Source organism: Anabrus simplex, chromosome 1, assembly GCF_040414725.1.
Source record: "Anabrus simplex isolate iqAnaSimp1 chromosome 1, ASM4041472v1, whole genome shotgun sequence".
NCBI lineage: Eukaryota > Metazoa > Arthropoda > Insecta > Orthoptera > Tettigoniidae > Anabrus > Anabrus simplex.
The window spans coordinates 266899644-266916103 of record NC_090265.1 but is presented as its reverse complement, the minus strand read 5'-3'; the positions used below and the strand labels follow the sequence as shown (position 1 = coordinate 266916103).

General features: G+C 38.5%; 1 protein-coding gene across 3 annotated transcripts in view; it reads left to right on the top strand.

Moving 5' to 3' along the window:
• Nedd4 (E3 ubiquitin-protein ligase Nedd4) overlaps positions 1 to 16460 on the top strand; it is a 592743-nt gene that overhangs the window by 525298 nt on the left and 50985 nt on the right. For all 3 annotated transcript variants that reach the window (XM_067159509.2, XM_067159503.2, XM_067159516.2), the window contains exon 15: positions 10068 to 10308. In XM_067159509.2, the coding sequence (XP_067015610.1) occupies positions 10068 to 10308 (241 nt within the window). The remainder of the gene's footprint in view (positions 1 to 10067; positions 10309 to 16460) is intronic.

Genomic DNA, 16460 nt, shown 5'->3' with positions numbered 1-16460 from the left:
CAAAGAACATGTTGACAATGACAATATAATATTAACAGCAATAGCTTGGAATGTAATTAACTCAATTTGCCCTCTACATTTAAAATATTTTATAGTTACTATAATGTAAACATAAAATAACTTGATCTCAGTTTGCCGTGTATCTTTCAAGTAGCTGATAGTGATTTTAGGCATGTAGAATTATTCTAACTTTGAGAAATTTGAGAAATTAGCTGCATACATAGCTAAATTGAAGCAGATTGAAAATGTGAGATGTCAAGTGAAGCTGAAGATAATCTTAAGTTCTTTGGAAAGAAACTAAAAATAATTGTGATTACAATGCTCCACAAATGTAACACGAGCCCCAGATGTATATGCTATTATATAAAGATTCCGCACAGGCCAAAATGAAATGAAAATAGCACTCACGGGCTGGGAAGATGAAATAAATCTTCCGTACGAGACAAAACAGTATGTAGTGTTTCATTTAACAGAAAGAGTTTTGACTGCTTAGATTGTGCTCGTCACCTTTGTAGTGAACAGCCAACTGAGCCTCCACTGGCAATATTTACATTCATAAAGATCATGGCCCCAGTCTAGAAAGCCGAGAATAACGGCCGAGAGGATTCATTGTTCTGACCACACGACACCTCATAATTTGCAGGGCTTCGGGCTGATCAGCATTCGCTTGGTAGGCCAAGGCCCTTCAGGGCTGTAGTGCCATTGGGGTTAGTTTTTAAGATTATGGCCCGAAGAAAGGTATTCGATACTTGACATATCGTTCACCATGTGTGTTTAGGTTGCTATTGCACGTAGAAGAGGTTGTCTCAGAAAACTTGGGATAAGAACAAAATTTTCGGGGAATATTTTTTTTGCATTTTTGGACAGTATAGACTCCATTGTTGTCAGACCCACAGAATTTGGATGCAGCAGTGATCACAGATATGACCTTGTGTGAAAATTGGTGTTTTATTACATTAAGTGCCGCTTCTTCTTCCATTACGAAGGAAATAAGGAAAGACTAGTTACTGTCCAAATCAGAGAAATCGTTCTGGAAGTTCTTCAAGGTTTCAGACAATGCCTTCGTGGGTGAGTTAACACTTTTTGTGTGTGTCTTAGATATAGTGAAATGCATAATAGTTTCAACTATATCAAGTCATTTCAGAGTTACAGATGTTAAAAAATTTTCAGAGGATAACAAGCCACTAAATTAGTGTGTTAAACAGCTTCCTCTATTCAAATATTCCTGGAATGTACACATGGCATATGAAAGGAAGTAATTCTAAGATCATTGTTATAGAAAGGAACATAACCCGGGCCAAGAACTTGCTGTATGCATTTAGAAGAGCCGTTGGGATGACATTGGGGCCTAAGACCATCAGTGATAATGTGGATATACACAATGATCATTAGACCGTTGATGGCTGGGATATCAACAAATGAAATACTGAAAAATAAGATATAGTGTGGTGGACTGATGGCTCAAAGACAGTGGATGACACAGGAAGGATCAATGGGGGAAGACCTGAGAGATCAATCCAGATGAGCCTGGGCAGACACACTATAGTCTTGCAAGCTGAAGTGATAGCTAACACAACATGTCTTGAAGAAACTGTGAAAATGAACTATAGGAATAAGAACATTTTCGTTTTTACGGACAGCCAAGCGGCCATTAAGGCACTAGAGGCAGTCCGGATAATATCTAGAATTGTCTGGTATTACCACTCACTTCTCCTGAAGCTCTCAAAGTACAACATTGTCAAAATAATATGGGTACCAGGGCATGCAGGTATAGAAGAAAATGAAAAGGCAGATAAACTGGCCAGGAAAGGGGCAGAAACACATTTTGTAGGCCCAGAACCTGTATGCGGGATTTCATATGAACAAGCCCGACACTACATAGGAAAATGGGTACAAAAGAAACAAATGGAAAACTAGAAAAATACTCCAGGATGCAGGCTTGCAAAGGAACTGATAAAAGGACCATACAAGAAGCATATTAAAGAACTGTTGAAACTCAGCAGAGAAAATATAAGATGGGTAGTAGGACTGTTGACAGGACACTGCCATCTGAAAAAACACCTACATAGAATTGGAGTACAAAGAGACAACAAATGCAGGAAATGCAATGAAGCAGAGGAATCAGCTGAACACATACTTTTCGAATGTGAGGCGCTGGTAGAATCAGACTCTCCACTCTAGGACTACCAGGTGAAGAGAGAGAAAAAATCCAAGAAGACCCAATACAATCTACAGCTTTGTGAAAGGAGTTGGTAAATGTAGGTGGGAATGAAGGAAAAACATGGTAGCAAAAGATCTTAGAGGTCGATGGTAATTAAGAACTAATATTTAGAGGCCCCATGAAGAAAATGTAACATGAATGTTAACAAAACAAAAACTAAGATAATGAAATGTACTCTGGATGGTAAACAGGATGTTAACGTTTGCTTGGAAGAAGAAAAATTGACTCAAGTAAATCGGTTCGGTTTTTTGGGAAGCATCATTACATCTGATGGGAGGCGTGAAAAAGATGTCCGTTCTCAAATAGCCCAGGCTAAAGGAGCTTTCAATAAAAAAAGAAGCCTGTTGACCTCCAAGGCAATATCCCTACCAGTAAGAAAGCATTCATTAAGAGCTTCATTTGGAGCATTGCGACCTATGGCTCTGAAACCTGGACTCTATTAAAGGCTGATAAGAAAAGAATAGATGCATTTGAAATGTGGTGCTGGAGTCGAATGTTACGAATTCTCTGGACTCACAGGCTAACAAATGAAGAAGTTCTCAAGAGAGCTGAAGAAACCATCAGTTTAGAGAAAATGATCGCAAAAAGAAGATGTGGTTGGATAGGACATTTACTCTGGCATTTCATCATGGTGCACCACACTGCTTGAAGGGAAACTGGAAGGAAAGACTAGAAGAGGACGACCAAGAGCAGGGTTCCTCGATGGCATTAAAGGGCGACATCCATATCAACTAGTCAAGCAGCTAGCTCAGGATAGGTCTTTGGACGAGGATAGTCATGCTACCCACCAACCAGTTCAGGAGAATGAGAGAGAGAAGAAAAGAAGAATAAGAATAAGAAGGTCATTCTTCCAAACGGAAGTCTTACAGTTTTGTGTACTGCCGCACCCGCTTATTGTATTAACGCGGCAGTGGGGTGCAGTCTGCCGCCACCGCCTATTAAGTATGAAAAAGCACTGGCTTCCTCTTTCCATATGCTATGGTATAGGTGTTGTAACCATCTGAGTTCCATACTCAGCAGGGTTTCCCGAACTGATATTCCACTGTAGCGATTCAATCAGCCCTCATGCATCTTTGTGGACAACACAACAAACACTTCCCCTATATGTGACACGTGGAGCTTCGCAGTTTCCATGTCTGTTGTTCACAATGATGCCATTTGTTTGCTCATGATACACTCACCACTGTAGTATGCAAACAATCCCCAAACTGCATTGTTCAGAAATATTGCCACCCTTGGTCCGAAAGCTAAAAATCATACCTTTTTTACAGCTCAGATATATCGCCCCTTTTTGACAGCAATGAGGTCTATATGTGCAGACAGCTTGTTTTGCACCTTACGTACCCACCATAGCTTGCTGTTAACACTTCGCATACTCTATGGGTTACAGTCAAATGTAGATAGTAGTCATAATAGTGTGACTAAACTGCGTATTAAAACATTTAAATCTAAAAGAAGATTTTCATATGACTCTTCATTTCTCTACTTAATGGTATTACTTGTACAGAATCCTTAATAACGAGTTCTCATGAACTCTAATGAAACACCGCACATCATCATCACCACCACCACCACCACCACCACCACCACCACCACCACCACCACCACAGTACAGGGCAATTTCTTGATCATTTAATTAATTTAAGATTTCTTCATGTAAGGAAAAGGAAAAAGTCAAGTTCATTGGTCACCCTTAAAATACTGCAAAAGGAAGGTCAATTATCTGAAGTTTTTGTTTACTTGTATATCCAAGGTTTCATTCTTTTTATTTGCCAGGATTCTTTTGGTCTGTTTATGTACAAAACTGAATTCTCTTTGGATGTTCAGTTGTGGGAAGAGGGAGCAACAGAGACAGGAGACACGGACAAACATGGAAACACAAAAGGACAAGCTCACTCTTTTAGAAAAAGGAGCTTGCAAAAACATTCTCATTAAAGCAGCTCATTCTTCAAAGTGCAAGCTACAGACTTTGAAAGTCAAAGACCTTAACCACAATGTCCGGCTCCCGGCTCCATGGCTAAATAGTTAGCGTGCTGGTCTTTGGTCACAAGAGTCCCGGGTTCGATTCTCGGCAGGGTCGGGAATTTTAATCTTAATTCATTAATTCCCCTGGCGTGGGGACTGGGTGTATGTGTCGTCTTTATCATCATTTCATCCTCATTACGACATGCAGACCTGCACTTGGCGAGCCGAAGTCCTGGGACAAATCCCGGCACTAAAAGCCATACGCTATTTCATTTTTTACTGCAATAATTTTGTCACAATTTCTCAAGCTCTTTATCCTAAAAATATCATTTTGAATAATGGGAAAGCACCTGAGCTTGAGAAACTGTTTGGTGCGTCAACTCTTTCACAAAAAGAAATCTGGTCTCTTTACAGTTCCTCAGAGATGCAGCAATTCAAAATAATTTGAAGGAAGGTGTGAAATGTGATAGCATGTTTACATTAACTGCAGTGCAGTCAGAGGTCAATGCATTTGCTAAATTTTGTTTTGATTTATTGTGGACCCCAACCAACATTGTTGACAGGGAGCATGCTTTATCCCACTGTGGTTACGGACAGAAGATGCACTCAAAGGAAGGCAATGCCAAACTTATTACAAAACTTTCCTTTGAACAGTGATTTTTCTTGTGGATTTGATCATTTTGATTAGTTGTGGAACCTAACAAACAGTGTTCATTCTAGGCATTTTTTATTCTCATTAAAAATCCTAATTTTCAGAAAATGTATGCTAATTTAAAAAAAAAAGTTGCCAATTTTGGTAAAAATGGATGCTAATTTTTTTCAGTTTTTTATCCCACTCTCTCTGTCTGTATTTAACACTGGTTTGTTCTTTTTCTATACTTACATTGCTCTCAGATATTTTTAACTGTTAGAAACTGTGGGTGAACCAACTGCATTATTGTTGTTGTACAGTAGATTTATTATGGTAAATTGCTGCTGTGACTTTCCTTGGAAGACATGGCTTTTGTGTATATGTAAATATCTTGAGTGGTGGTGGTGGTGGTGGTGGTGGTATTGTTGTACAGTAGGTCTATTACGGTAAATTGCTGCTGTGACTTTCCTTGGAAGACATGGCTTTTGTGTATATGCAAATATCTTGAGTGGTGGTGGTGGTGGTGGTGGTGGTGGTAATGATTGTTTTAAGTGTTAGTACTTTAGCTCCAGGTTATTTTGAGAGAGAATACAAGAACACAAAATTATTTTTCTTCTTCTTTTGATGCTGTCTCCTTACAGAAGATTGGCAGCTATCTTGGAGTAAGCTTTTTAGAGTTGCCTCAATGCCGGATTGTGACAAAGCCTACTACTGTAAATTGTTCTTTGCAGATAATGCCTCAAGATCGAGACAGCAATAGCTGTCCATTGTTGATTCATTACCTCTGTTATTCTATTGATATGGCTGCGTGCAGTGGATGTCTTATTTAAGTCACCAGTTTTTCATCTACTTACAAGAACAACTTCAATTATTTAGTTCAGTTGTATTTATGTTACAACTTGCTTTCAAGTAGCAGAATGTGTGAAAAGTGTGGAAGCTATATTTATATTTGTTTTTCTTCCTGTATGGGTTGCTAACTCTGCGTATTTCTGATCATTCATGGGAATGATGGCATATCCGATTATATGTTAGCCATTACCAATGCTAATAGGTAGCCAAATAATAAAGAATGCTGTGTGCTACTCTTCATTAGTTCATAAAAAACCGGGCGAGTTGGCCGTGCGCGTAGAGGCGCGCGGCTGTGAGCTTGCATCCGGGAGATAGTAGGTTCGAATCCCACTATCGGCAGCCCTGAAAATGGTTTTCCGTGGTTTCCCATTTTCACACCAGGCAAATGCTGGGGCTGTACCTTAATTAAGGCCACGGCCGCTTCCTTCCAACTCCTAGGCCTTTCCTATCCCATCGTCGCCATAAGACCTATCTGTGTCGGTGCGACGTAAAGCCCATAGCAAAAAAAAAAAAAAAAAAAAAGTTCATAAAAATAAAAGCTGGGGGTATTCTGGCGGGTCCCTGGACATGGCAATGAACACATCTCTCCTCTAAAAAGAATTCCACGTGAATTTTGCTTCTTTTCTACTTCCTTATCTTGTTATAAAGCTTGCGTAAACAAGACTGGATTTTAACCAGTGCTGATAAACTGCAGTGTATGATCAACATAATTTAGTATCTCCTTCTACCATTGCATAAAATACATACAGGTCTATTGCTGAGTTGCTATATTTCTAGAAAATAGATCTCAGAGAATTAGAGTAGGCAAAGCTTTATCTGACCCTGTAATAATTAAGAGGGGAATTCCTCAAGGCAGTATTATTGGACCTTTATGTTTTCTCATATATATAAATGATATGAGAAAACAAGTGGAATCAGAGGTAAGGCTTTTTGCGGATTGTGAGCAACTGCAACGTGACCTCGATAATGTTGTGAGATAGGCAGCAGGCAATGGTATGTTGATAAACGGGGTTAAAAGTCAGGTTGTGAGTTTCACAAATAGGAAAAGTCTCCTCAGTTTTAATTACTGTGTTAATACAAGGAAAGATCTTCATTGGGGTAATCACATAAATGGGATTGTAAATAAAGGGTACAGATCTCTGCACATTGCACATGGTTATCAGAGTGTTTAGGGGTTGTAGTAAGGATGTAAAGAAGAGGGCATATATATCTCTGGTAAGACCCCAACTAGATTATGGTTCCAGTGTATGGGACCTTCACCAGGATTACTTGATTCAAGAACTGGAAAAAATCCAAAGAAAAACAGCTCGATTTGTTCTGGGCGATTTCCGACAAAAGAGTAGCGTTACAAAAATGTTGTACAGTTTGGGCTGGGAAGAATTGGGAAAAGACGAGCTGCTCGACTAAGTGGTATGTGATATAGATGTTGATTCCCATAGGGAATCTGAAATATTTGTCCCGAATGAGTAAATTTATAATACCAATACAAATGGTCCGTTATTGGACATTATAAATCTTCCAGCTAACTCATTCCTGGTTGCCAGCGTTTCGCTTCCATATGCTAGGTTGGGCTAGGTACCAACTAACGAGCCCATGACGAATATAAGAACAAGTGTGAGGACTCCTCGAGTTCAAGAGCGCCCCGCCAGGCAGCACTAGAGTGGACAAGCTCCACAGTATCCATCAGCTGGTCTTAGGAAAGATGCCAGAGGAAACGTATTACTCCTTAACTTTTAAAAAGCAATGGGATATTGCAATATTAAGATACCACGGCAGGGTACAATGGAAAAAATCATATATGGAAATAAGAGCTACGGCCTTCATCACATGTTGTGGAAAGCACAAGTTACTGGAGTGTAAATAACACATAACTCTCAGCATATTAAAACAAACACCCAAAAACTATTTTAAGGTAACAAACTATTTACTGCCATGTCGGTAGATGCAGAGTGGGTTGTTGTCCCATATGCTCTGTACTCTGACCGGCCAACCGAGCAGAGGAAAGTTGGCCACGGCTCTACCGTGGCTCTACGCCTCTGCATTCGGGAGACGGGCCTGGGGCACAGTGCCGGACTTCACGCCTGTTCCCACCCGTTGGCTGTCCTGAGAATGGTTTTCCGTGGTTTTCCATTCTCCTGCACTAAGGCTAATGCTGGGACAGTTCGTAGTATAGGCCACGGCCACCTACCCCCTCACCTTCTCCGCACATCTCCTTCACCGTATCAAATCTCCCGGCCTGAAAGAGGCCCGCCTCCCCCTTCAGGGGAGGAATGAAAACGTTTAGTAGTTAGTTAGTAGTAGTTATTTACTGCCTCGCCAGAGAGAGGGCATTACCCTCTAGGTGGCCTGCCCCACCCCTTCAGGTGTTGAATGAAAACATTTAAACAACAACAACTATTTACTAACTCATTTTGTCGGTTACTGGACTTTCGAAAGCTTGCGTAAAGATATGGTGGATATTCGAGATTGAATTCACCATTCACTATAAACTTATTTTACTATCAAATCATCACAGAAATAAACATGGCAAATTCTGCTACTACGCGTTAACTAAGTATCCTTACGTGGAATAGGTCTGGCCTATTTTTCAAATTGATTTCAATCGTTCGGTGATGAAAAAATTGCATATTATCAACTACTCTACCATAGCCTGACTTACAGCCAGGCACAGAACAGTGCGACATGCTGAGCTATTAAATTAATCAAGCCACATACGATACATGCTTGAAGTACACAACACACAATGAACTGGGTTTAGGAACTGAAAGCAAAGAAAATTCAACTCATTCACTGAAATATCTCGCACAGTAAGGTCTCCCGCACTTTTCTATACCCCGCTTGCCGGAACTACTGGAACGTGTGTTGGATATAATCACTTGCAGTGCTTGCAGTGGCGGGACCACAAACTACCATGCTATAATGGCAGAGTCCTCACACTTGGTCTTACATTCGTCATGTTGGTATTATAAATGGTATGTTCCGAGCTGTCAGCGGAGAGATGGCATGGAATGACATTAGTAGACGAATAAGTTTGAGTGGCGTCTTTAAAAGTAGGAAATATCACAATATGAAGATAAAGTTGGAATTCAGGAGGACAATTTGGGGCAAATATTCATTCATAGGAAGGGGAATTAGGGATTGGAATAATTTACCAAGGGAGATGTTCAATAAATATCTGATTTCTTTGAAATCATTTAAAAAAAGGCTAGGAAAACAACAGATAGGGAATCTGCCACTTGGGCGACTGCCCTAAATGCAGATCTTGATTGATTGATTGATTGATTGATTGATTGATTGATTGATTGATTGATTGATTGATTGATTGATTGATTGATTGATTGATTGATTGATTGATTGATTGATTGATTGATTGAATACGTATAGCATATATATAATTACAGTTTTTACATTCAGGAGATAGTGGGTTCAAACCCCACTGCCGGCAGCTGTGAAGATATTTTTCCTTCGTTTTCCATTTTCACACTACGCTGTAACTCACTTAAGGGTATTGCCACTTGCTGCCCACTCCTAGCCCTTTACTATCCCATTGTACCCGTAAAACCTGTATGTCAGTGCGACTTAAACCAAATTGTAAAAGAAAAAACCATAAAAGTAAAAATTTTATCTTTTGGTCACCTTTATTATTTGGATTCTTGCGTACAGTGGAAATAATCCTCGGTCCCTTCAGGTTCCATTGTATACAGGTTTTACTGTATATTAATTTATTATTTTCAAAATTTTAATTTTAATATATGCTACCTTTAAGAGGAAACTTAAAAGTTACTAGTGGTCTTTTTGAATAATCTAAGGATTTTATTATTAAACAACTATTTATGAGAGTTTTTAATTGGTGCACAGAAATGTTTTCATATCAGCTTTCATAAAACTTTTAATTAGGATTAAATCTTTCTCTTTGTTCCAACTTCCCAATTTTTCCCCACTTAAAAGTTTTTCTCTAAAGTACCTACCTTCCTTAGCACTATTTCTTTGCCCATGAATCTTGATATTTCCTTTGCTTGTACCTTCTTTTGTTCCAATATTTATCTTAATGTGTGTTATTTTTAATATCTTAGCTATATTTGTTATTTTTACTCTTTTTATTGTAAATTTTGACAGTGTAATTCTCCTAAATAAAAAATAAAAAAATTAAAAAAACTTTCAACTTAAAGTGTAAAGTTCAGCATTTGCTGTACAAATGATCCTATTTGCTGGTTTCATCTTCGGTATTTCATTATTATGTTTGGATTACTTATTTAAAATTTGCTCCCAAATTTCCCTCCCCAGTTTTGCATGCAACAAGAATATACTAATCTTAAGTAACTGCAGTTTATGAAAAGGTGTAGAAGTAGTCCGTTATCTCAGTAAAATACATTTCTTGTGTACTGGTTGTCTTTCCCACAGCATTCTTCATCCGTCCTTTCTATAAAATGATGCTGAGCAAGACAATAGATCTAAAGGACATGGAAAGTGTGGACTCAGAGTATTATAACTCATTATTGTGGATTAAAGAGAATGATCCATCTGAATTGGAACTGACTTTCTGTGTGGATGAAGAAAGTTTTGGTCACTTTTCCCAAAGAGAATTAAAACCGGATGGTGCAAATATACCTCTCACTAATGAGAACAAGGATGAGTATATTAGGTAGGTGATAATATTGAACTATTAATTGTACCATATTATTATCATCTTGTGAACATCATCATTATCAGAGGTTGGAAGTAATTAGATACAGAAAATAGGTGTTCTAATAACTTAGAAGCATTTCTGTTTGGTAATAATAAAGTGTTATTTTGAAGATAGCTAGTTGTGTTAAACAATTGAATACCTGCTGGCAAAAAAGTTGTAACCGTCAAAATGCAAATTTTTCCATTGATACAACGTTTCTGCACCTGCACAACCCGTGGCGAAATTTAAACAAAAGAAAAAAGGCACTTAACGTTCAAGTTTGCCAGCATAACTTCCTACATGCCTCACTCTGACCACATACATCGTTTATGCACGGAAACCCAACATTCTAGAAAAGTTAGGGCTACAACGTTTTTGCTGGCAGGTATTCAATTGTCAACCGATATCAACTTGTCTGGAAATCATACCTAATTGATATAGGTGGTAGAATGTCTGTTGATTATGTCATCATCATGACAGGCTCATTGAAAAGTTCTTATCTTATTTCATGTGGATCCGATCAACCCATTTCTTAGGTTACTGCAATCAGTGGAATATTTACACTTGAATGCAGTATGTCTACTTTCGGTTTTGTTGTTGTTGATACAATGACTTTTCATGTTCACTGCAATTCTCTTGGTTTTTCTTTTACATACCTTACATTTTATTTGATGATGTGCAATGTAATGGTGAATAATCTCATGTTTATAGACTCTTCAAATGTAGAAAATGGCGGTAAGTGGTGGTGGTGGTCCTCGTCGTTTACCATACCCTCTTACGCGGATGAATATAAATCTCCTCCATTTTATTCTATCATTCCAACACTCATTGTTCATCACTTTGGTCCAGTCCAGGTCATATTGCTTTCCACCATCCCTTTTCATTAAATGTTAATCTGGGTCACCCATGGCCTCTCCTTTCATTAGTAATTCCATAGATTTGACCTTCATTCATTTCTTTAAGGAGACAGTCTGGAGGTAGAAATTGATACTTTAGTCATTTTGGTGATAATGTACAGTTCTGGAAACTTTTAAGGTATAGATTCAGCAGAGGAAACTAGGGTCATCTTGTTTTTTCTTTCACCAAATTCCTGATTTTACATATTGTTTTTCATTTTTTGTCCTGAAATTCTTTGTTTAAATTTACAAAACTTCTATGCTCTATGTATTGTATATTTGTTAGAAAACTTGTATATGGAATTTTTGATTGCAGAATTTTTTCAGGTGGTAGGGATTGCTATATCCTAAATTTTGATCCCAAACTAATTTCATTCTTTTAGATACAAAACATCTCGAAACATAACTTATATACAGAATTATCAGGACATAATGCTTTTTTTAATGTGGCTTATGCACTAAATTCCAGATTTTCAGTTGTTGCAGTGGAATATAATGGGGGAAGAAAAAATGGATTTGGAATTTTCAAAACAAGATATCTGCAATTGGTTTTAGAAATGACTTTTCACTTATGTAGAAGACATTCCCTGAAAAATTCCTGAGAATCCATACATTAGGTAAAAAAAAAAATATCTATCTCCAGACTGTCCCGTTAATGTGTTCAGGCCATCCATCTGTTTCCCTTTGTTTTATCACAAATTTCCCACCTTAATTTCTTTCTGTATGTCTTCATCATTCTCTCTCTTTCTCTTTACATGCTGTACATCTCAGAAATTTTATTGTACTTCCTGTATTTGATCTTTATCTTCCTTTATCACTGGTCAAGTCTCGCTAGTAGAGGCCAGACCCTGCATCCATCATATTTCAACGAACTTCAATGTACCTATTGGGGAACACTCAACAATAACTCATACATACGGATTTTGGTCAATAAGCTTTTGTTATAGAAAAAATTGAGGTCAAATATCATGACGGAGAATCCACTTTGGACCAAATGATAGTGATAGAACACTAGAAGGCGTGCAAATTTTACTTTAAAATGTCAGGTCCGCAACAGTGAGCTGTGGTGAGTGAATTTTTCCATGTGTGACATATAGTTGTCACTTAACTGTATTTTGTAAAGCCATTTCAGGTAAATTATGTCCTTCATTACAGGTTGGGTAACCTAGTTGCCGTGTATGAAAATTGCTCTGGAGTTTGCATCGGTTCACACTCAGTTGTGAAAGAAGAACAGCCCTCAGTGAATGTGTGTCTGCCAGATCAACCAGGTTTCATGACCTATAACCGGTGACAGAAGAAACAAAACGAGAAGTGACTAATGCTTGCCACTTTTTTGTCAGGCATTGGAAAAAGGAGGCATAATAAATCTGGAAGCAAGCAGCTGTACTTCCGTGTGCTCGAAACTGATGGGAGAGAAATTTTACAACGATTTTGGAATATGCAATTTGAAATGGCATGCGCTGACGAAGAACTGATTCACAAAGAAAAAGACGACGGAATAGAAATCTGTGAAAATGTCGTCCCTATTCTGGAGACGGAAGTACCGTCATCATCTCAAACTATCATTGCTTACTGATATGTGCCCGAAATCAAGAAAATGAATTTTGAAGCTATACCACTTGATGTTAAAATAATGGCGGTACCTGTAATGAAAGAGCATCCAAAGTGGAGGCTCCGATCATTGCAGAAGAATTGAGTGAGTCTGCTTTGAAACACAAGAAAAACTTATCGCAATGGGAGAAAGATTTCGACTGAGTGGGTACAACCTTGGATAAGTACGACACCATAGATCAGGGCCTCTCAGGGTGCATGCGCGTGGTGCATGCACTGTGCACGGTGCAAAAGACGACTTGGCTTGGTTGACCAGAGTGCAGACCCCCCACTCCTCGATTTGGAGCAATAGCGCTTACTCTCTCTTTCCTCACGCCTGTCTCGCTCGCTCCGCCTGTCTCCCTCTGCCCCACTTGTGCCGTAGCGCTCCAAATCCGGGCTGACTTGAGCCGAGTATAGGCGAGTTGAGCCGAGCTTAGCCGAGTAGCCCAGAGACGAAGCGTTGATCCGAGCCATGCCGAGCGGCAGCGATGCACAGTGCACGGAGCTCTTGCGCCTCTATCTGCACGCGTGAGATTTTGGGCGTTTGAGAGGCCCTGCCATAGATGAATGGACGTTCAGTTGATTTGTTGAAGCAAGACAATGTAACAAGAACATGGCAATGCGAACCTCGCAACAGTGGACTGCGAATGCAACACTTCAGTATTAAGTTGATAGTGACTTCAAATTTACTGCTTCTTCGTCCTGGGTGACAGATTTCAAGAAAAAAAACATCGAATCCAGCAACGTCACTTTCCAAAATACGTCTCGTTCAAGGATACAATGACTTATCAAGATATGCAGAAAGCAGAAGTGCTCTTCCACAAGCAAAAATATTTGATAGAGATTACCTTTTCAATACCAACCAAACGAGTTGCAAATATCGAAGATATAAACTTCATTTTTTTGGTTTCCGTATTGAACTGAGATCACAGAGATAAGTTTTAGTAAGGTTCAACCTTTTCAATACAAATTACAAGACAAATCACAAGTTGTATAAGATGTTATCTACAACATTTATTCAGTAGTGGTACCGGTTTTGACATACACAAATGTCATCGTCAGCCTAAATCACACAAATTGAGCAAGTACATATTAATTAAAAGTGCCATGGTGACACGTAGGGATACACAATATTATATACTATTTTCACCAAATAAATACATTGATTAAAATTTTTTACATGCTTTAGCTGTACCATCAACCTTTTCTAATCTATTTTTTTATTACACTCTGAACGTGTGAAAGTTCTTAAAAGTTTCTTGTTACTGTGTGTTAAAATTAAAGTGATATACTCATACCAAATACATAATAATCTGATCTTGCTGATCTGTTTACATACAAATGCCCAAATCATCACTCATCATTTTACAGTTGCATTTAAAATCTTTTAGTGATTGTCTGTCAATTCATTAAAACCACTTGTTATTCAAATGTCATCCAAGTAGGAACAAAAATATAGTTGATAACACATTGCTCATGTAATGGAGCTTGTGGAACTATGCGTTTGTATATCATAAAACACGTCTTAGAAAGGCTTGTTACGTTTGTTAAAATTTCCACTGAGACATTATAAAATTGTTTAGTATAAGACGATATCGTTTACATACGATAGTTGTTTGTCCTTCCGTTCTTCTCTTTGGGCTTAATACAAGTGATCTAAAATTTCTCACTCCAATCGAGAAGATACAAAAAGAAGCCTAAAGAGAAACCAGAGCAAAAGAGGAATAAGTATTAAAGTTTAATGGGCCTGGACAACTAATGGTGTATGTGAATACGGTATATGTGGTTCACCTTGGACAGCGTGCTAAGAAGTTTGCCTGTGAGGAGGAGGTGCGGAGTAACGTGCTGACATGTGGAGTGTAGTGAGGCAGATATTAGGTTGGAGCGGAGAGGGGGGAGGGAAAGGGGTGGGAGGAGGGGCAGAGTTTAAGGCGGGTCTTGTGAACAGTGTGGTGGGGGTTTGTAACGTGGTAGGGTATTGTGTATTGTGCAGAATATTAAATGTCTATTCAGAAGATCAACACACCTAAAGGCTTTAATTAAAAAATGAAAGAGGATGTTGGTTCTTTCTGAGATTTTGTTCAGGTTTGAATTGGAGTTAAAGAACTGATCCAAGTGAATGAAACATTCATGAGAACCTCTAAATCTTGCTTTATGCTGCTGAAGCTATGCTGTCCGACTGCTGAATATCTATTATATTTTATAGCATTTACATGCTCCATGTATCTTGATTGAACAGCAACTAGGTTTTTTTTGTTCTTCAGCTACCACTTTCTTCAGTCTCCCTCTGCATACTCCTATTAGTCTTTGTTGTTCTCCATTCTCTCCACATTTTTTTTTTTCCTTCCCTCTTGTACTTTTTCTGTCAGTCTGTCCTTCCACCATGGTGTGTACCATGTCTGTGTTTCTACTGCACACTTCAGCTTGGTTTACCAAAGTACTCATAAAAAATTCTTCCGTTGCTCTTGAGAGATCATTCCCAGTTTCTGTTTTGGTTTTAGTTGTCTTAGTTCCTTCCTTTTTTGTTTAGTTTCTCTTTTTCTATTTTTACAACTCTTCTTTTCCTTTGCTGACTTCACAGTCATTGTACAAACTGACCCATTTTTGGCCCTGCTATGATTGTTCTAGTATTTCCACCAAAGGCTTCCTCAGGCATGGCTGTTTGCATTTTATGCCAATATTTATTTAATCAGAGATTGATTTAGTTTCTTCTGTCTTTTCATTACACCTGGTATTCTTCAGATTATTTTTCTTTTTTGAACCATTATAACATGTGTTTTCCCTATAAACAGCAGCTCTAGGGGGGGGGGAAAATTCATTTCACATATCTCCATTACAGTTCTAACTGGCATATCCATACGATGTGTGTCTTGTATTGTCAGTTGTTGTGTTGTGCTAGAAAGGTCATACCATCTCCTACAGGGGGGGAGAGGGGCAGTCCACCTACTTGTCTTCATGACTAAGGTCAGTCCAGAAGGCATCGTGTTGAAGTTCATGGTGCTTTTGAACACTTGAATAATGTTTTCTGTGCAGGCAGTACCATACTGTTACTATAACACAAGTACATTGTGGTGTGTTTGTCACCAGCAGTTTACCTTTTTCCACAGCTAAAGAACCCAGCATTTAATAGTGTATATTCACTTCTTCTAGGTTCTGCTCTAGATCATCTTCTTTATTTAAAGTTTTTAGGACATACTTTTGATTTAAGTTATTTTCTCCTTTTTTCCATTGCATTGTTAGTATTATGATTTTGATATTCACATCCTGTATGTCCTCACGATCATACCTACCCATATTTTGCCTGTAATCCTTGTTGTAAACAGACAGTATCAGTTCTTTTCTCCTCTTTCCTATGATTTCTTCTCAATTAGCCCAGGGATAGCTATTTCCTTTTTCTTCATGAATTGGGCCAGTTCTTTGTTTTTTCTTGTCACTGTCAAGATGTTGACTCTTCCCAATTGAATGCCTTCCATCTTGGTAAAGTTTCATAACTACATGCTCTCTTTCCACAGCTTCTGTAGTATCCAATGAGTCATTCCTTGCTTGCAGGGTATGCCCAAACGTTTTGGAGACACTGTATTTGTTTTGGCCTTAAAACAATAATTGCAACCTTGCTGACAGTATTTTTTATCCAGTTTA